This window comes from Labeo rohita, chromosome 11 (assembly GCF_022985175.1).
Source record: "Labeo rohita strain BAU-BD-2019 chromosome 11, IGBB_LRoh.1.0, whole genome shotgun sequence".
In the NCBI taxonomy this organism is placed as follows: Eukaryota; Metazoa; Chordata; class Actinopteri; order Cypriniformes; family Cyprinidae; genus Labeo; species Labeo rohita.
Window position 1 is genome coordinate 18719563 of NC_066879.1, and position 21924 is coordinate 18741486.

General features: G+C 34.5%; 1 protein-coding gene across 1 annotated transcript in view; it reads right to left on the reverse strand.

Moving 5' to 3' along the window:
- Positions 1-361: 361 nt before the first annotated feature.
- The window catches only part of camkvb (CaM kinase-like vesicle-associated b), a 43083-nt gene continuing 21520 nt past the window's right edge, over positions 362-21924 (reverse strand). The window contains exons 2-11 of the mRNA XM_051123179.1: positions 13786-13893; positions 13216-13347; positions 10099-10173; positions 8234-8372; positions 7412-7532; positions 7111-7186; positions 5862-5998; positions 5664-5742; positions 4312-4399; positions 362-3481 (exon numbers count right to left, since the gene is read on the reverse strand). Coding sequence (XP_050979136.1) covers positions 3116-3481; positions 4312-4399; positions 5664-5742; positions 5862-5998; positions 7111-7186; positions 7412-7532; positions 8234-8372; positions 10099-10173; positions 13216-13347; positions 13786-13880 — 1308 coding nt within the window. The 5' untranslated portion in view covers positions 13881-13893 and the 3' untranslated portion in view covers positions 362-3115. The remainder of the gene's footprint in view (positions 3482-4311; positions 4400-5663; positions 5743-5861; positions 5999-7110; positions 7187-7411; positions 7533-8233; positions 8373-10098; positions 10174-13215; positions 13348-13785; positions 13894-21924) is intronic.

Genomic DNA, 21924 nt, shown 5'->3' on the forward strand with positions numbered 1-21924 from the left:
CGCTGCACAACAATTACAAATCGTTGGCCACTGGAGGGAAAACTTTCGTCACTGTTTTTGTTCACCTATACGACAGGTTTGAAATAGTGGTGGACTGGCTTCACCTGTCCTGTTTAAGTCCTGAGCTTCTCACCCTTCCTGTATGACGTCACTATTGTCAACTTTTTAACGGAGGACACGCCAATGGACACTGACATTAAGAGTAGCATCACAGTATCGCAGTTGTAGACTATTGCTCATATTAAGAGGTCGACCGTTTCGTTTTGCTTTCGTTAAGCTCTACATCACCTGCCATTTCTCTGAGCTAAAATCGAACTATACGTTTGTATACTGAAAACATCAACCTGTTCATGTAAAAATCTTGACAGCACAAAATGAGTTTTAAATTTACTGTAGAACACATCAACTTAAAAATTAATCAGTGCTGCTATTATGAGTAACAGACAGTAAACACCACACACTAGTGAAGCGTGAATGTTTAATGAGAAAGATCTGTATGAAATTGTGAAAGATGAGGTGTCTGTTGCTGAAAGCAGACATTTCTATAAAATAAGTAAAGCTGTCTGCTAAAATGTTAAGTCGTTAGGGTTTGGTTAATAGGGCTAGACTCAATTAGGATCATTAGTGTTTAAGACTCTTTGCTTTAGGCAAGAATATATCTACCCAATATAGAGTGCTGCAGGGATAAAGTATTTTTATAGGCATCACACAGGCTCCCCTGACAAACAGCCTATAGGATTTTGGTTATTGCAGCAAATAAGCTCTGCGATCAGTAAGTGTGCGAGTATTGCCCATTTTGTTCAAGATAATCGCAAATTAATACAACTTTGGTTTTGATGTTTAATGTTTTATTTAGCAATTAAGAATTATTATTGTAGTTAAATATCTTAAAATTAGTGCTGTCAGTCGATTTAAAAAAAAAAAAAATCACATTTTTTTCTGAAATTAACTGAAATTATTCGTGATTAATCCCACCTTACGTTAAAGTTTTTAAATATACTTTTATATTGCAATAATTTCACATTCAATCTTCAAAATAATGGAGAAACAAACAGTATTTTTAATTTTTTTTTTTTTTTTTTTTTAAACATTTTTAAGCACTGAAAGCATCACTGAAACCAATATTATTTTCATAAATTAATAAGTAAATTTTTCCCCCCTAATATTTAAACATTGACTATAGCCGTTCATCATTACAGTGTATTTGAACTATAAATTAATATTTATTAGACTTTTAAAAAAATAACTTCTAATTTAAGTAAACTTATTTACCTGTGCTCTATACCAAGTAGGAAATACACAAAAATTGAATAAAGTTATCACACACTAAATGCTAAATTAAAAATAGATAAATGCTTAAAGCTACAAAAGTTATTAATTTCTTTTTTTTTTTTCTTTTTTTTTTTAATTAATTTATAGACATCACAGCAGCTGGGTTATTAGGTTATTTGGCTGCTATTTATTTTAGAGCTGCCGTTTTTTTTAATGCCGTTAAACTGGAAAAATGAAATTGCCTACATTAATGCGCTAATTTTGACAGCGCTACTTAAAATATTAGATCTTATTTCAGGCATTTAACCAAAGTCCATTAAGAAACCCCCACTAAATTCAGGTGAAACCAGAAGTGCAAAAACACTGTTTTATTCCTGCAGCACTTATGGGTTAGTCAATGAGATCTATAAATAGAGAATAGAGAAAAAAATATATGTATATATACAGTAGTCAACATTTTAAGTGGTTTAAAAAAGTTCATCAAAGTTGTCCTAAGACAATAAAGGGTTTTGTTTTAGTTTTAGGATAACTTTGATAAAGTTTTGATCCACTAAAAATGTTGACTACTGTATATAGTTTATGTGTGGAAAAATTAGTTTTTAATAGCAATTTTAGATTTTTTTTTTTTTTAATTATTTTTATAATAATCTGTACTGTGTAATGAGCTATATAAATAAAAATGACAGGAATAAGTAAGTAACTGATCCCTGTTACATATTTTCAACTAAAAAAAGATTAGGGTTAATCTAAAAAAAAAAAAAGATAAATATGTATATTTTTTAATTTAAGTCTGATAAATTATATGTCTCAGAATATATTCATTATAGATTAATTGCATTATAGATTAGTAGGGGAAGGTACAATATAAAAAAAAATAGACAGAGTAAATATTCAACCCAACAAAAGAAGTAGGCATAAAATGGTTGTATCACTGTAACTTATGTACATCTATGCTTCAGATGAAATTCTATTGAAAATAAACTTCACTGTGCATGGCTATGTACTTTTAAAATGAAGAGGTGTATTACTCAAAACACGTACAATGTATGCAAATGAGTATATAATACATTACAGATCTCATTTTCCACTGTTCATGTGGCTAGCTACCAAGCAGATTTGAGGTATTTCTTATGTTTACCTACTCTGCTCCATTTATTGGGCCACATGTCTCAATCTTTAAAATGCAATTACAAGATGAATTTAGTCGCCTTAGTTGCTGCTGAAGTATTTTTTATACAAATCCCTTTAAACTGATGGCAACATTTTGTGAGTGTGTGTTCGATCAAGACAAGAAATGTCTATGTAAAGCTGAAGCTGAATGTGTCAATTGCCCAGAGATGAGTGTCATAAACAGCAGATTTGAAAAAGCATGCTGTTCTTGGCTACGTCTAATCTACAGAGGTTAAGAAGCTATTTACAGAAACTTTACATTGCACATGAAGCTGTGTATCTGTGCTCCTCTGACTACCTGCTCAAGACAGACGTTAACTGCAATGCATTAAATAAAAAAAAAAGTAATTATAAAATGAGGCCTGCTTTGATAATCTATCCTAAAACATGTATGCAGATCAATGTTAAAGTTTCCAATCTTGGCTTAATGTAAGCAGAAAACAGCTTTTTTTCTTCTTTTTCGCAAAGTTAAAGTAGCCAGAGCCTTCAATATGCGTCACACAGCTTGTGATTCAATAGAAAACAGATGCTTTGCTGGGAAATGTTTTAGAATTCGGCTCATGATAGAGCGTGTTGAGAGTAATGCTATGTGCTGCGGGATCAGTGTTAGCATGCTTGCTGCTTATTTACAGGTGTGCAGGATCTAAACGCAGGTGGGAGAGAGGTAGCGAGATTAACCGCTCTGTTCCTCCCCTGTGTCCGATGGCAGGGGAGCTAAAGCCTCTCCGTTGCATCGCGATGTTGGATCGGGCTGTTCGGGAGCTGGGGCGTGAAGAACAGGCTCAGCTGGTGGCTGGACGGCAGCGGCCACTATTTCATCACTGGGAGCTTCCGCGGCAGGGGCTTCTGTGCTCATCGAGTTGCTTTCAGCGGTGCTCGATGGGGCTGTGGAGGCCTCTGATGTTGTTTGAGCGTTTTCCTGAGCGCCGTCTGCAGGGTTGGGTGCACCTGGTACGGCTGCTGCTCCTGCTGCCGGTGCCGCTGTCTGATGCTCTGGTGCCCTGAGACGCTTCATCATGGTCGTGACCCGTACGGCTTTCTACAGATAATCCAGATTTAATTTGGACAATCTCAATTTAGTTTACTTCCAGAATATAAATGTCCTGATAATTTACTCAAGAAATTAAGGTTTTTGAGGAAAACATTCTAGGATTTTTCTCCATTTAGTGAACTTCAATGGGAGCCAACTGGCTGAAGCGTCAAACTGCCATTTCAGTGCTTCAAAGGGGTCTACACAATCCCCAAGTGAGAAATAAGGGTCCTATCTAGTGAAACGATAGGTCATTTTCTAAAAAAAAAATAAATAAATAAAAATAATAATAATAATTTATATACTTTCTAACCACAAATGCTCATCTTGCACTAGCTTGACTTCATGCATTATGTAATCAGGCATGCGTGATGATGTGTTTACAAAGCAAACATAAAAAACTCAAACACCTTTTACAAAAAAAGGTTAAAACAACAATGTTGGGTGATTTTGAAGTTAAAAGTTTTAAATTGTAGATGTTCATCTCAGAGCTAGTGCAAGATGAGTATTTGTGGTTAAAATTACGTAATTTTTTTAAGAAAATGAATGATCATTTTGCTAGATAAACCCTTATTTCTCAGCTTGGATCATGTAGAGCCCTTTGAAGCTGCACTGAAACTGCAATTTGGACATTCAACCCATTGGCCACCATTGAAGTCCACTCTGTGGAGAAAAATCCTGGTATGTTTTCCTCAAAAACCTTCATTTCTTTTCGACTAAAGAAAGAAAGACATGAACATTGTGCATGACATGGGGAAATGATCACGACATTTTTATACTGGAAGTGAACTAATCCTTCAACACGAAAACGTTAAGAGTGAAGTTTATCTAGAAATTACCTTCCACTTAGCTTTGGCGAAGTTCTTCTCAATTTGTGCACACACGTTTTCCTTGATGTTCTTGTCTGAAGCAGCATTTCCAGATATCCTTTAACAATACAAGAAAGCACATTTAAAATGGTCTGGAAATTGTATGGTTTTGCACTACTGTTAAAAAGTTTTTGGGGCCAAAAATATTTTATTTTTATTGAAAAATTAATGGTATGTGCTCACAAAAAGAAAGGGGAATATTTACTGGATGCTGTTTGTGGCCCTTGCTCAAATAAAAATATATTAATGCTCTCCTCTATTTTCTCATATAACTGGACGTGTCTGTAAGCTCTGTAAGCAAGATTGGCTTGCAAATACAACGCGTCATGCAAATTTGTCAGCTTTCACGAAAGACAAGATTGAGGTGAATATTGTGCATTCATGGCAATCGCCTTGCCAGATTCACATCATTACAGTCACCCAGCGCAAATTCATGTCTTTGCATTGACTTTACATAACCTCCTCGGAAAATAATTACATTTGCTTTTGGCGTGCAAAAACAATAACCGATAAATTGATCAAAAGTGACATTTTTAAATAGAAATGTCTTCAACAAATGTTACAAACATTTCTATTTCAAATAAATGCCATTCTTTTGAACTTAAATTCATCAAAGAATCCTGAAAAATAAAATGTCAATAACGCCTTCTTTACATTAAAAAATATATATATGTAATTTATTTTTGTGCTAATATGCTGTATAAAAATAAATAATAAAATAATTTTTATGCAGCATATTAGCATGAGTTCTGAAAGATCATGTGACACTGAAGACTGGAGTAATGGTGCTGAAAATGCATCTTTACATGACAGGAATAAACAACATTTTGAAATATATTAATGTAGAAAATGGTTGTTTGAATTAATAATATTTTACACAACATTACTGATGTTACTGTAATAAAATAAATGCAGCATGGTGAGCATAAGATACTTTGAAAAATAATTAAAAATCTTACTGACCCCAAACTTTTTAACGGTAGTGTACTTCATACTCAGAACTTTCAATCAGTAGTTATGAATCCCAGTATGTGATCCTAGACCACAAAACCAGTCTTTGCTAAATTTGTAGCAATAGCCAAAAATACATTGTGTGGGTCAAAATTATAAATTTTTCTTTTATCCCAAAAATTATTAGGATATTAAGTAAAGATCATGTTCCATGAAGATAGTTTGTAAAATTCTTACCGTAAATATATCAAAACTTAATTTTTAATTAGTAATATGCATGTCAATTTTAAACAATTGACCCTTATGACTGATTTTGTGGTCCAGGGTTACATATATTAAGTAATTGTCAAGTATATTAATACTATAAGTACCATTCATGGTTGATGGCTTCTTGTGCAGTCAATCTCTGATCCTGGTCCACCTCCATAAGACGTGACACTAAGTTTTTAGCTGTGGATTGACAAAATGGGAGAACTTAGTAACCACAACTAAACTGTCACGTCTTTAAAATCAAGGTTTACGTAAGACAAGTTTGTTAGTTTTTTTTCAGTATCCTTTAGTAAAAGTACCAGAATCTGAAATTTCATCCCAGTATGGTGAGTCAAACTCGTAGTCTCCAGCAAGAATCTTCCGGAAGAGGTTCTTGTCATGGTTTTCATAGTCATCATCATCTGTTTCATCATAGAATGGAGGATTTCCGGAGAGCCTGTGCATGAGATGAGGGAGATCATTACAAACCGTGAGAAGGGTCTGGGTAATGGTACTCTCATGCCCACACAGCTCGCTGACATGCATTTTGCACATAAAATTAGCATAATATTGGCATTTTTATCATTGTACAGATTTTGTAGAGACTGGTTTAACATTTACTCCTCAGACAGTACATTCTAGTCAGAGTGGGTGGTTTTTGGCCAGCATAAGGTACAATGAGGACCACACTGATAATCAAAAGTCTAGCTGTGGAAGATTAAAGGATTGTTCATGGCTTTCTTCAGTCAAAAAGAAATTAGCATTTTTGCGGGAAACATTACAGTATTTTTCACGATAAAGTGGAAAAAAAAGTGGTCCAAACTGCCGTTTCATTGTCGCTTCAAAGGGCTCTACATTATCCCAGCCGAGGAATAAGGATCTTATCTTGTGAAATGATCAGTCATTTCCTAAAAAAAAAAAAAAAACAATAATAATTTGAAATTTCTATACTTTTTAACCACAAATGCTTATCTTGCACTAGATCTGTGATGCACGTCTGTGTCTTAATGCATTCCGTTACCATGTTGGAAAGGTAATGCATGGTTAGTTCCTCATCTGTGTACACACTGAACTGACATGGTTGTTTTACCCTTTTTTTTTTTTTTTTTTTTTTGTAAAGGCCGTTTGACTTCCTTTGCAAACACTGGGTCGGTACTTCCACCTACGTCACATGTGACCTTTCCAATGTGATTATGTTATGCATGAGGTCAGGCTAGTGCAAGATGAGCATTTGTAGTTAAAAAGTATATAAATGTAACTCAGAAAATGACTGATTGTTTTGCTAGATAAGACCATTATTCCTCTGCTGGGATTGTGAAGAGCCCTTTAAAGCTGCACTGAAATGGTAATTTGGACCTTCAACCCATTGGCTCCCACTGAAGTCCACTATGTGGAGAAAAATCCTGAAATGTTTTCCTCAAAAACCTTCATTTCTTTTTGACTGAAGAAAGACATTAACATCTTGGACATATGCTAATTGTCAGGAAATTTTTGTTCTGGAAGTGAACTAATTATTTAAATAAAGGTAATATGAGATCCTGGTTTAGGTATATAGGAGAATACACTCACAGTATGTACATGATCACACCAAGGGCCCAGCAGTCCACAGGTCGGCCATATCTCTGTCTCCCAACAACCTCTGGGGCTGGTTAAACAAAATGGACAAGGACATATCATTTATGGAAACGTAAACACTCTGATTTCCACAGTTTGCTATTCTAATTTTAACAAATGTACGCGCATGTAAACAGAAATCTTGCGAGAGAATTCTGTTTGCTTTTGCTGTAATCTTGTTCCTCAACACAGACCATCTGTTGCATCTCCCCCATGAGTGTTTAAAGAGGTTTTCCTGTTTTGAAGAGCTTCTTACCCAGATACTCTGGGGTTCCACAGGGCTCCTTGATGAGTCCATTCTCCAGTTTTGCCAGATGGAAATCACTGATGACTATTTTCGAATGTTTCAGTCGGTTGTAGTACACCAGATTCTCAAGCTAGAGAGAATGAGAATGACAAGATGACATGATGCTTCATGAAATTCCATGAAACACTGATGTAAACCAAGTAACATTGTAGAGCAAAATTTAGGGTTTATTTAACGCTATTTACTGAAATAGAATAATATACATTATTAGTGAATGTATAAAACATACACATAGCACAACTACACCAGGATTTAAAATTTCAAAAATAATTTTAAATAAAATAAAAAAGTTCATTTGGCTTAATTTTAACTTTTTAAAAGCAAATTAGTTGTTGCTGTAATGTTGAAAATTGTGAAATTTCACTGGAATTGGTACAACCTACTGAATTTTTGGTTACACATTAATTTAACGTGTCCTTGTTAAAGTGTAATTATACACTGAAGTACTGAGTAATATTAATTAACTACATGTACATACTATATGATTAGGGTTAGGATTAGAGTTTGGTTTAGGGTTACTTGCATGTAATTATGCATAATTAATTGTTATTATCATAGTAAGTACATGTAACGTATAACATGGACACCTTAAAATAAGTGTTACTGAATTTTTTTACATTGTTGCAAGACAGTAATAAACATTGACAACAGTGGATTAAAGCTTGGATTTGAAAAACCGAAACAGAACTGTATGTTGTAGTGAAAGTTTCTAGGTAATGGGGTTAATTAATTATGAACTGGATGACCACCAGAGGGTGCTGTATGGTGTACCTTTAGGTTCCTGTGAACGATCTTCAGGCTGTGCAGGTAAGCAACTGCCTCCATCACCTGTCTGATAACATTACTGGTGTCCCTTTCAGAATAATAGCCTTGATCCAGAATCCAGTCAAACACCTCCCGACCTGTGGCTCTGCAAGAAAACAACACACTGAACTGCTTTTTCTGTGCAGTTATGAATTATTCACCCCCTGCTTTGGCCCCTTCAAAAGCTTTACTTGATCATGCAGGTGTAGCAGACGCACATCATCCAGTCCACGCCACACATACAGCGTACAGCAGGGACGAGGCATTAAAATTATGAATGCAAATCCAAACAGACAGGTAGGAATGTGACAAGGACGAGGCGGTATAATCGTGCTAGGACAGTCTGAGAGCAGGGTTTATTTCTGTTGTGTCTCAGGAAACAGCAGCTGTGGCTTTAGCCTCTTGAAGTCAGTATCAGCATGAATAGAAGGGAACCTTTGTCGCCAAACAACCTATGCCAGAGGAATTAGTTTTCTGCGGTTTTCATGTCAATATTTTGCCATTTGCTTCGGTACCTGAGAGACAGATGGCTGCCTTCAAATGCTTGTTTAAAATTATTACATATTCCTAAGACATATTATTGGGAGATATAGAGTAACAGCTGATATTTACATGCATTTTATGTAAGTAGTCTGCTTAACTGTTGTAAAGATTTGTGATTTACTTCACAATAAATCATATAATATCAGCTCCATAGTCTCACTGTATCATACTACAGAATATGAGAGCATACAAAAAACCTTGATGTATCAAACATGACACCCAGTACAAAAATACATGTGGCCCTGGACCACAAAACCAGTAGCAAGTAATACGGGTATTTTTGTAGCAATAGCCAACAATACATTGTATGGTTCAAAGTTATCGATTTTTCTTGACAAAAATCATTAGGATATTAAGTAAAGATCATGTTCCATGAAGATATTTTGTAAATTTTCTACAGTAAATATATCAAAACTTAATTTTTTATTAATAATATGCATTGCTAAGAACTTTATTTGGACAACTTTAAAAGCGATTTTCTCCATATTTCGATTTTTTTTTTTGCACCCTCAGATTCCAGATTTTCAAATAGTTGTATCTTGAAACCATATATTGTCCCATCCTAACAAACAGTACATCAATGGAAAGCTTAATGATTATTATTCAGCTTTCAGATGATTGACTCTTATTGGTTTTGTGGCCCAGAGTCACATATGCTATTTTTGTTTGAAACAAATTAAACCATTAAAATGGAATCTGGTAAATATAAAATGGAATTTTAGAAAAAAATAAACTTATTTCATAGGGCCTTAAATGAAATAAAAAAAAATAATAATAATAATAAAAGGTTGTTAAACTGCATACATTTCAATTAATTAGACATGCTTTTTTTTTTTTTTTTTTTTTTACTAAATTCTTTATTTAACCATTAAAACAGAGTCCAGAAATGCTAAAACATTTTAAAGAATCCAGTAAAATTTAAGCTAAATTTGGAAAAAAAAAAAAAGATTTCACAGGGCCCTGCTATTATTTCATGTCAGACTTTACAGGGTTAATAATTCCTTTACATTTACATATTGAAAAACGTCAAACACTCTTTGTTATGCTTCTCATTTGTTATTCTGAGTGATTATTTAATTTTAAAATACTTGAAGGCCACATTCTTTTTAAACTTAATTTGCATTAACATTTAACTTTTTAAATATGGAGTAATGCTTAACAGTAAATTAGATTTTTTTTCTGGGTAGCTGAGAAATTTTGCTGATATAGATGCCAAGCACTGAATTCATTGAAATTTTCCTGTACAGTTCAAAAAAAAAAAATCCTCATAAACTGATTTCAGGACTTACAGCTCCAGGAAAAGGTAGTACTCTTTCCGGGTCTCGTAGACATCGACCAGCTGGAGGATGTTGGGGTGTTTCACCCTGGGAAGAAGAAGAGATGGACAATCAGTTAGGAGACAGTTTGTGGCACCCAGGAGGTTGATACACATGTAGCTTTGTGCCCAGATTTATCCCGGCCGGCCATCAACCCCACACTCGTGCCCCATCTGCCACCGCAGAGTCATCCAACACCACTCATACACGCCTGAATACATATATTTGCATAATACATGGATTCCTATATCCGCTATAATCATATTTAATTAAACAACAAATGTCAGTATTATGATTAATGCTCTGTAGCTGAATCACATCTGTTCAAATCAGAATTTATGTATGTATGATTTGTGTAACTGTTTTCAAATAGATGCCAGCATGAGGATGACGCTTCTCCAGCTTAGTCTTGGTTCTTTTCATGGTTTCTTCTTCGTCTATTAAATCTAATTGTATTTTTTCTTACCACTGTTTGTAATGCATTATTCTTATTTTAAAGTAACTTTTCAATAATATGCATTATGAAAAAGCCCATTTAAATAAACTGAAAAACAGATGTAAATGGAAGTGTGTAGGAAACTTTTCGTAAAGCATATTCCGTTTTAATTCCAGCACATATAATTTGATTCATTATGTAACACTGACACTATAAAGAAGTGTTTCAGAATTTTGTAAAGGTGGTTATGTCAGCCAACTTTTAAATTAAGAAATTAATACTCTGATGATGCTTTGAAGACACCAATGTGCACTTACGCCAGTAACAGAGAGGGGAACTAAAGGTGAACCCATAAAAAAAACTGCTCATTCTAAAAGTGACATTTCTTTTATGTGTTATTTATGAGCTGTTGTGATTTGTGAGTGGGACACAAACGCAGCACTGCAGGATCAAAGTGACATCAGTGAATCTGAAGGCTCCGCTCACATTAGATCAGCCTTTTAGATGCAGTATAATCATACGCTGTGCAAAGCATTCATATCTAATATCTTAAGGCTTTGACATGTTTGGTTTATTTAACAAAATGTCTTGCATCATTAGGTGCTTTATGTACTTTCCCCTCTTTTGAGAGAACTGAAAATCCTGATAATGAACAAAGGCTATGCACAGCTCCACAAACAGATTGTGTAGTCACACTTTCTACTAACTTTAAAAAATAAACAAATTGCTATATTATGTGGGTTTTCTGAAACGGAGTATGTCCAATACTATTATGAAACCTCAATCTCTGTGCCATTAATTCAATTCAAGATAATGTACAGTAGCTACAAGTTTGCACTCACATATTTATACGTTTCAGACCTTATGCAGTCACAATAAATTATGAATAAATTGCATATATCAACATTTGTCTGATGCATTAGGAATTACAATTAATTTTAAGGCTGTCCTGATTACCCTGATTCAAGTGCTTAATTTAAAAAAAAAATCCTTGATTGCATTTTGCGCATTTCGAGTAATCAGCAAAATATCGGAAGTGGCACATTCCATGGACAAGAACGCATGAAACAGTTAGGCCATTTTCAAAGGCTGCATTAAAATAATAAAGCATAATGCTATTGTGAATTCACAAACACTACACTTTCAGAGTGTCTGAGTTCACAGTAAATGCTGCTCCACACAAACAATTATCATAGTCACATCTGGAGCGTCTCAAACTCCATCTCTGCATATTGCTGTGAGTTTGGGTTTATTATGCAACATGCACCATTTCATCAGATCTGTTAGGTAAATCATTTATAAACCTATGCAAACACAGGAAAATACATAATCGTTCTCATTAAGCTACCTGTTCATCGCAATTTCAAAATAAAAGGTTAAACCCTCACACTGAGTTTACACGTTTTGATGTCCACATTATTAAGAAATGACAGTGGCTGTAGCATATCTGCCGTAAAGAAATAGCCAAATATTAAAGATTAAGTGGACGTGAATTAAATGCTGTTTAGTCAATAATAAACAAGGATTAGATCACACTGTAAAGTGTAAAAACAATCAAAAGGCCATTGGCGCCCTCTGCAGTCATTTGTTCAATAAAACCATATAATTGCTTTTGATACTTTATTTGAACTAATTATTATTGCCTCACTGCTATTATATATGTATTTCAAGTCATTTTGAAGGCTGTTGTTCGCTATTAATCTCAAAAATACAATTTAAGTATAATTATCCGATTACTCGATTAATTGTCAAATAATTTATCGAATAATTGACCGATTACTCAAGTACCAAAATAATCACTTGTCATGACATGAGTGCTGATTTTGTCCTGATCTATCATGAGCTTAAATGTGATTTTATACAACAGTTCAGTACATAAGAAGTTGATATTGTGTTATATTTTAAACACAAAATTATGTTTTTGCTCAATTTTGCTGAGAACGTATTACCTTTGAATCCATAGCAAAGTTGTTGCACGTCTCAGAGCAACACAGTGGTGTTTAGTTTCTGAATGAATCCACATTTTGAACCAATCGTATGAACCAATGATTTAAAGGCCCATTTATAAACAGAGCAGTTCACTTAATTCCTGAATGAATCAGCCATTTGAATGAATCAAATGAATGAATGACTCATAAAGACATTTACCACCCCCTGCTGGCAGATTTAGTTTCTTATTTAGAGTATCATTTCATTCCTTTGTGGAACATGAAAGAAGGTATTTTGCAGACTTGTTGGTAAAAAAAAGCTGTTTTGGTTACCAGTGACTTCATGGTATGAATACTGATGAAAATACTGAGATTTTTCTCAAAATATCTTCTTTTATGTTCCATAGTTTATGTTAGGTTGTTGCAGCCTGAATGTTTGTGTAATAAATTCTATGTTGAATCAAATTACATATTTCTTTCTAAAGCTACAATCTGTAATGTCTACTTGATACCTTCTCATTTAACACAAAAATAACTTTAAATAATCTTTTGTGGTATTTTCAAGGTTACATTTATTTAGCGATTAATTAGATTAAAAATTTTCATTGAAAGACAGCCCTACTATAAATGAAAATTATGATTAATAAATATGGTTCTCCTTAAACCAAATGAAGACCTGAGGACTACCCATTCTACAAAATGATTGTAAAGGGTTTTGTAACTCACATCTTGAGGATGAGAATCTCATTTTTGGCAGCCTTCCGCACTTTTCTTCCATCTTTCTTCAGGAACTTTTTGCAAGTGTACATTTTGAGTGTGTTCTTATCCTTTGCCCTGAAGATCTCGCAGAACTCCTCCCTTGAGAAGAAAATTATTTGATTACACTAATTACATTAGAGCTTAACTTTTTCAGTTGGAACAGTGAAACTGAAATGAAAAAATAATTCACATTGAAATGAACTTTCTGCAAATTACTGTATGAAATCTCTATTCTAATTTGGTCAGTCACATTATTCGGTAAAACATTTTCTATAACTTTCCTACACCGTACTAATTTCATGTCTCGCATAACACTCCATAAACTCACATAATCATATCAACTTGAAACAATATTTTACATCCATTTATTTATTAAGCAGCAGTGTAATTAGAGGGATAATGCACAGTCAGTCGATTATCATCACAAAATAAACCCCTTTGGGATGATACAAAAGCCTTTCTGAATAAATTTTGTGATAATTGCTGGCTGACTGCAACAAATGCAACTAAGATTGCACAAAAACACATTTTACTTACGATTTAACAATCTGGCCCAGATCATATTTGTCTGTGATTTCTGTTGGACTGTTGTAGTCCTTCTTCTCGCCAGGTTTTAAACAGCCGAATGGCATGGCCCACCCTGCCCTTGAGGAAAACAGCAAGAATAAAAGAGGTTACAGATCAACTTTAAATCCAGTTATCCACAGTCAAAACACATTGCACATTGTGTGACTATGTACTGCTCACCCACACCACTCATTCTGGATTAATATGCAAGCTGACTTACAGTAATATCATGTTCTGTGACATTTTTAATTCCAAAGGGAAATAACAACTGTGCATAAACACTCCTGTTTGACATTCACAAACAAAACATATTTGATGGCCCCAAACATTGAGCACTGCTAAGGGATTTGCCTCTCTACCAATCTAATTTCCAGTGCAACGAAATGAATGCAATTTATAGTGCTACATACGTAAAACTTGCCATCATGATGCTAGGTGTTATGTAAGTGATTTTAAAGCATTTTATACACTGTAAAAAACAAATACATATTAGCTCAGTGAATGACTTACAAATAATTATCCCCATTTTCATTTTGATTTTAACACTTTAGTCATTTTTAGTAATTTTGTTGTTTGATTGGTTATTTAAATTGTCTACAGTTACACATTTAAAATTTTTGTTATTTTAGTTTATCAAATTACATTAAATGAATATAAAAAAATGTTGAGAAATAGACAACTTACTGAAAAGTTACTTAGATATAGATATACACTACCAGTCAAAAGTTTGTGAACAGTAAGATTTAACTTTTATTTTTAAAAAAAAGTCTCTTCTGCTCATCAAGCTTGCATTTATTTCATCCAAAGTACAGAAAAAAAAACAGTGAAATATTTTTACTATTTAAAATATTTTTTAAATTTTTAATATATTTTAAAAATATAATTTATTCCTGTGATTTCATAGCTGAATTTTTAGCATCATTACTCCAGTCACATGATCTATCAGAAATCATACTAATATTCTGATTTGCTGCTCAAAAATTATTATCTTGACAGCTGGGTAGATTTTTGTCAGGTTTTTTTATTAATGAATAGAAGAAGAACTGCATTTATATGAAATGGAAATATTTTATACCATTATTAATGCCTTTATCATCACTTTTGAGCAATTTAAAGCATCCTTGCTAAATAAAAGTATTAATTTCTATAATTTCTTTCCCCCATGAAAATTCAGCATTAATCACAGGAATAAATTATATTTTAAAATAAACAGAAAACAGTTATTTTAAACAGTAAAAAATATTTCACAATATTACTGCTTTTGCTGTACGTTAGACCAAATAAATGCAGGCTTGTTAAGCAGAAGAAATTTATTTAAAAAACATTAAAAATCTTCCTGTTCAAAAACTTTTGACTGGTAGTGTATAAAGATATTATTTCAGATAATGTATATTTTCAAGTAACAATTTTTTCCCTCCCTGGTTTTAGTTTTAGTTAACTCTAATAACCTTGACTAGGGTTAGTAAAGAGTCACTATCCTAAAAATACTCTCGCTCCTGACAACACTGCTGCTGTGAATCAGGCATGAAAAAAGAGCAATGAATGATTACGGGCAACGGAAATGGGGTGATGAAGACAAATGAAAGGCCTTTGTGCACTTTTTACCACACTTACAGTCTAAATCACTGTGCTTCCCTTCTCCCGGGCAGGATAAATTAAATTAGACACCAGACTCTCACTCTCATTCTTTTTTGCTAAAAGCGAGACTTGTTTATGGCAGGCTAATTGGAAAAGGATATCTCTGAAAGTTTTTTTTATTGAAACTATTATATGTGCAGATGAAATCGAGAATAAATCAACCTAGGATTTTTGCTGACTAGCAATTTCCCAAGATTTCATTGGATTAGCACAGCAAGTAGAAGCCATAAAGATGAATGGGTTTCATTGTGATGCTAGTCAACACTCAAAGCTAGGCTGGAAGTAGTCTCATATAGGCAGATCTTTGACAAAATGTCATAAGGATCAATCACGATCAATTATGACTTTGTTTCCGGACAGAATGATTAAAACACCTGCGTGCTATTACTTTTGGAGGTTGCGTAATGCCAACCAATGAGATTTAACCTGGTAATTCAGGCCAGCTCTTGCTAGTTTTATGTGCAATATGCATCAGACGGTCAGTGAATGAATTATGGGTGGTCGTGGGTGTGCAATTTGAGACTAGGCTAGAGCACACATTGCCCAATGCTAGGAAATTACTTGTACAGCTGACTTAATTAGTTTCATCATCACACTATGGTAATGTATGAGCACTACAGAGTCTACAGACTACATACAGAAGCAAAAATAATAATGCAAAGACAAAAGGCGCACATAGTCAAGCAGAACGAGGACGTACTCTGATTTTACTGTACATCCTGACTTTTTAGACGCACAGATTGTGTCCTCAATTTCTCTCTCTCTCTCTCTCATTTTGCTTGTTCGTCATTTTTCCTCTCTTACTATGCTCCTCTTTATCTTGTTCCTTCCCTCTTTGTTCATTTTTGTAGTATAATACTAAGAAGTTTGTTATGTAAGTGATGGAGCTCTCTGCTCTGTGATTAATTACACCTCTGTTTGCTGTGTAAATTGCTCTGTGCTTCTTAAAGTGATAGTACACCCTAAAATAAAAATGGTGTCATATTTTACTGTGGATTGCTTACATTACTTGTGCATTAATGTGATGTTTTTATCAGCTGTTTCTCTACTTTATGACCACTATTCATTTCCCAATTTGGCAATGTAAATATCCCCATGTTTGTGCATTTATAGCACACTCTCTCTACATCCATTTGTTTTGATATTACTAACACAGCATAATGGGCTATTTGGCACGAGCGCAAATTATATATAAAGCATTATCATCTAGGAATCTGGCCTGCAGGTCTTTGGAAGAAGGCGGATATGGTGATCAATACTTTGAGATGTTTTACAACTGCCTTTGTGCTCTAGCCAATACCATCAGCTTCTGTATCATCATGATTTTCCGCAGACAGAAAAAAAGGTTAAAAGAATGCAGGTGGACATTAATTATATTAAAGGAATAGTTCACCTAAAAATTTAATTTTCTCACCCTCAGGCTATCCAATATGTAGATGAGTTCCTTTCTTCATTGCAACAGATTTGGAGAAATTTAGCAATTCATCACTTGCTCAATAATGGATCCTCTCCAGTGAATATGGGTCGTCAAAATGAGAGTCCAAACAGCTGGTAAATATTTCATAATAATCCACAAGTAATCCACACTGCTATTCAGGATTATTTATAATATTTTACTCAAAAGCAATGATGGATTTGTTTATTACAAGCACACAGTTAGTGGATTGCTTACATTGCTCGTGCATTATTGTGATGTTTTTAATCAGCTGTTTAGACCTATATTCTGACGGCACCCATTCACTGCAGAGGATCCATTGCTGAGCAATGCTACATTTCTAAAAATCTGTTCAGATAAACTCATCTAGGGCTGTAGCTATTGATTATTTTAGTAATCGAGCATTCTACCAATTAGCCAATTGATTAATCGAGTAATCGGATAAGAAGTCATTTTTCTTTATTAAAGAGCAATACTAAATATACAAGAGAAAATAAGACTAAACCCATTTAATGCATTTATTTGCCAAATTACATTTAAAATGCATATATATATATATATATATATATATATATATATATATGTATTATCAATACGTATATGTGACCCTGGACCACAAAACCAGTCATAAGGGTAAATTTTTTGAAACTGGTAGCACATTTACAAAATATCTTGATCATGATCTTTACATAATATCCTAATGATTTTTGGCAAAAAAGAAAAATTGATCATTTTGACCCATACAATGTATTTTTGGCTATTGCTACAAATATACCCGTGCTACTTAAGTTTTCATATTTGATTAAGCATCTTGTAGTTCTACTCCATGCTAATGTATAAAAGTGATGTAAAATGGTATATATTATACATGATAAACGCTATTGTGAATTTAAAAGGTGATACACACAAAAAACGGTCTTCAATTTGCTTCCATGGTTTCATCTCTCCAATGATGCAATTACAATAAAGTAATTCATAGCACAGTTTGTATAATTGCAATACCAGTTCTTCTTCAAACGCATCAGAGTCCACAGAGCATTCCTCTCTTTTCATGAAGCGTTCCTCTGTGCAACAAGCAAAGAACTTAATTGGCTGAAAACTCATGAGGTTTTTGCAGAAGCGAAGAAAGCAAGAGGAAGTAAGACAAATGGACTGCTTGAGCGACAGAGAGAGCGAGCAGGAGGAAGAATACAGCATTCTGCAACATCATCACCAGCTCCTCATTACTGCCTCTTGAAAGAAATCAGGCGATCCAGAGCTTAATTCGAAACAGGAAACTTCTAAGAACAAGAAATGAAAGTTCCTTTGCTTTCCCAAGGGCACTGTGAATGCTAATTAAACCCAGTGGCTGGTATATTAGACTCTGTTTCAACCTTTCTGCAGGCCGTAGAGAAATACAAAAAATAGAGACTAGAGGAGAGGGAGCGATAATAATCTCATGTAGGGAATAACCGAGAGAAGGAGAGTCTTGCTACACGCATCAATCACGAGTCGTGAGAATTGATAAAATGACGAGACAGAAAGACAAGACAATAGTATTCATTATTCACACATCAGCATCTGCGTCTACCAGGAAGGGTGGTTTGCAGCTAGTAACTGAGCATCTCGCGTATCCTCCGGCATTGTGCTACCCGACCAGCTGAAACTTCACTCTCGTAATTACACCATCTTCTCCAGAGCTGGCAAAATCACTGCCTCCCTCCATCAGTCCCATCTGCCTTGAGAGTGTAAATACATGACATCAGTTTGGGCCATGAATAGGCCGAGACAGAGATCACTGAGTTTCTGATGGCCCACAGATTGGCTTACAGCAGGTGGGTTTAGACATCTGATCCAGATCCAGAGACGCTTTGAGATTTTACTGCACACTGAGCTTGGTCAAAATGATCTGGCGATTGGGGCAAAAATGCTAATAAATGTGACAAAAATCCCCTAAATCTTTTAAATGTTTTTTTGTAATCTACTAACATCTGATATATTGCATGATATTCCTACTTTCTTTCCTAACTTTGAGTTTAATTCCTCTGCAGACACTGTAGTGACCTGTAGCTATCTGATGTAAGTTCACGCTCTCAGAAAAATGTTTTTGAATGTTTTTTTTTTAATATCAAACAGTTTTTCATAAAAATAAAACAATTTGAAAACCTTAAACAGCAAAACAATTATATGATTTAAGCTTAAAGGGGTCATCGGATGCCCATTTTCCACAAATTGATATGATTCCTTAGGGTCTTAATGAAAAGTCTATAATATACTTTGGTTAAAATTCTCAATGGTTGTGTAAAACAACACCCTTTTTCCCTTGTCAAAATGAGCTCCGCAAAAATCATGCGATTCACGCGAACATAGACGCATTTATGTAGATCAGGAGGCGCATTCCCTTCACAAACAAACGTAATCCACTGCATCTTCAGTGGCTCAGATGTCGGGAGTAAATGACGACCACTATGTTCATTATTACATCCAGCAACACGACACCTCAATCTCTCAATAGGAGATATTCTTGTCTAATTTATATCCCTGCTCCGGCATCTGGCCAAATGGTAGTTGGCCACAAACTACCATTTAAAAGTTTGTGGCCAGTACATTTTTATTCTTTCTTTTTTTGAAAGAAATTAATACTTGTATTCACCAATGATGTGTTAAATTGATTACAAGTGATAGCAAAGACTTGCATTGTCAAAAAAATAAATAAATAAATAAAGAATCCTGAAAAAATATTCACAGGTTCCAACAAAATATTACGCAGCACAGCTGTTTTTTAACATTGATAATAAAAGTAATAAATCAGCACATTAGATTGATTTCTGAAGGATCATGTGAACTGAAGGCTGGAGTAATGGCTTATGAAAATTTAGCTTTGCATCACAAGAATAAATAATATTTTAAAATATATTAAAGTAGAAAATCATTATGTTAAATTGTAATAATATTTTACAATATTACATTTTTTTCTGTATTTCTGATCATGTAAATGCAGCTTTGATGAGCATAAAAAATTCTTAAAAAAACCCCCACTAAAAATCTTACTGTTACCAAACTTTTGAACGACAGTGTAAATAATTTAAAAAATGCAGTTACTAAAAAATTAAATATTTTATCTCCTTTAAATGTCATGTGACCATTAACCAACATCAAAGAACACTGAACATCCAAAGGTGTTGTTAAACTATTGAAAAACATTAAATCTCAAAGGGTACTTCAAGTAAACATTTCACGTCTAATGGCTTGGCTGACAAAAACATTTGGGAATCCCTGGCATAGAGACTAAAGAGTGTGCTTTTGTGGGGCCAGAAAAAAAAACTGGCAACCACCCTCACATCTTGGAGGGTTTTGCACCACTCACATTTTCTATAGATTCCTTATATATCTTAAAATGTGTTTTAATAAGCTGAAATTGTTTGTTTTTTAATATTACAGCCACAACTGTTCTGATTCAATGACAGTATATGACAACATATAAATAAAAAAATAATTTCCAGGGTGCAAAATGGCCTGTTTAGACTGGATGGGACTAAACTGAAGAATATATAGTGTTTGTGCCAGGCCTCTAGATGGCCCTTGAACATCACTGACACTTCGCTGAAGACGTTATCCAGCCCTCTGTTTTAGTCTTCAGTCAATGTGACTCTCAGATCTCATCTCTAGACAGTTCCCCCTGGCACATTTCTAACTTCCAAATGTGAGAAAAATGTGAGTACTGATAAAGGAGCATCTGCTGTCCATCCCCAGTCATTTGGTCTTCACTCTATTCTGTCTGGGCATTGTAGTGTTTTTAAAGACTTTTTGAGTATAGTTTCAAAGCAAAGCCGCACCCTCTCAAATGTGGGATGAGAAGTTTGAGTCGGGCACAAATAGAGTTACAGCCTCCACAAAAGGCTCCTCATAGCGTTGTTGGACCAATGAAGAAACAACACAAAATAATGAGCAGGGTGAACTAAGAACGGAACGCTCTATCAATTATTTCTGCCTAGCGCAGCTCTCTGACAGTTCCTCTTTGGCTCCGGAGCGACTGCTCCTCTGAGTTATTCCCTGTGCATTGTTGAACCAAGGCTCCTCCGATTCCTCATTGTTATTCCTGTCCTCCGCGTGGCTTTTTCTCCTTCTTTCTTTTTCTCTCCTCTGGCTGTCTGTTTTGCAGTGGTGTACTTATACATTATTATTGATCATTTTGTTAGAGCATGAAAAATGCAATTCATACAGCATACAACACCTTTGTGGTTGACAAGGTCGACGCTATGCTGTTGCTGCTTTTTATCAGACAATAGCAATCACTCTCTTTAAGATAAGGCGTCTGTAGTTCTGAAAGCTCTGACAGGATTTTCTCTAATTATAATATTTAGGGTTAGAGACAGTTCAGCTGTATGCAGTAATGCATGGGAACAGCATACTGTACAACATGCTTAAACTATGCAGCAACCTCTCATTGAAGCTCAACGCTTTCTTTTTTGAAGTCACAGCAGCTGTGCCAGGGAGAGTTCTTGATCCAGGCTTACTTCAGGCCAGCTGAGGTACATTATGAATTATAAATCCAATTATACATCTAGCTCCAGTACATATGGCTGAGAGCACAGGGAATTGTGTAAATGCATATGCACATGTACAGCAGTGTGCAGAGCCTAAATATTAAAAGACAAAAAATACCTACCACTAACAGACACTGCCATTCAAATGTTGAGCCCAGTAGGATATTTTAAATAACAGTTTTCACAGAAATATAGGGCATAACACTCGTTTTCAACATTGACGATAATAAGCAAATCAGCATATTAGCACATTAGAATGATTTCTGAAGGATCATGTGACACTGAAGACTGGAGTAATGATGCTGAAAATTTCACTTTGCCATCACAGGAATAAATTAGATCAATTTTAGAATATGTGTGATGCGATCTAAGAAAATACGTTGGATGTTATGCTGGGACATTTTCAGGAAATTCGAAAAATAGGTCGAATGTCAGGTTTTTTGTCAAAATTAGGTTTTCATTATTCGTTATTCAATTATTATTCTAGAACATCTTGTATATCATCTCTGA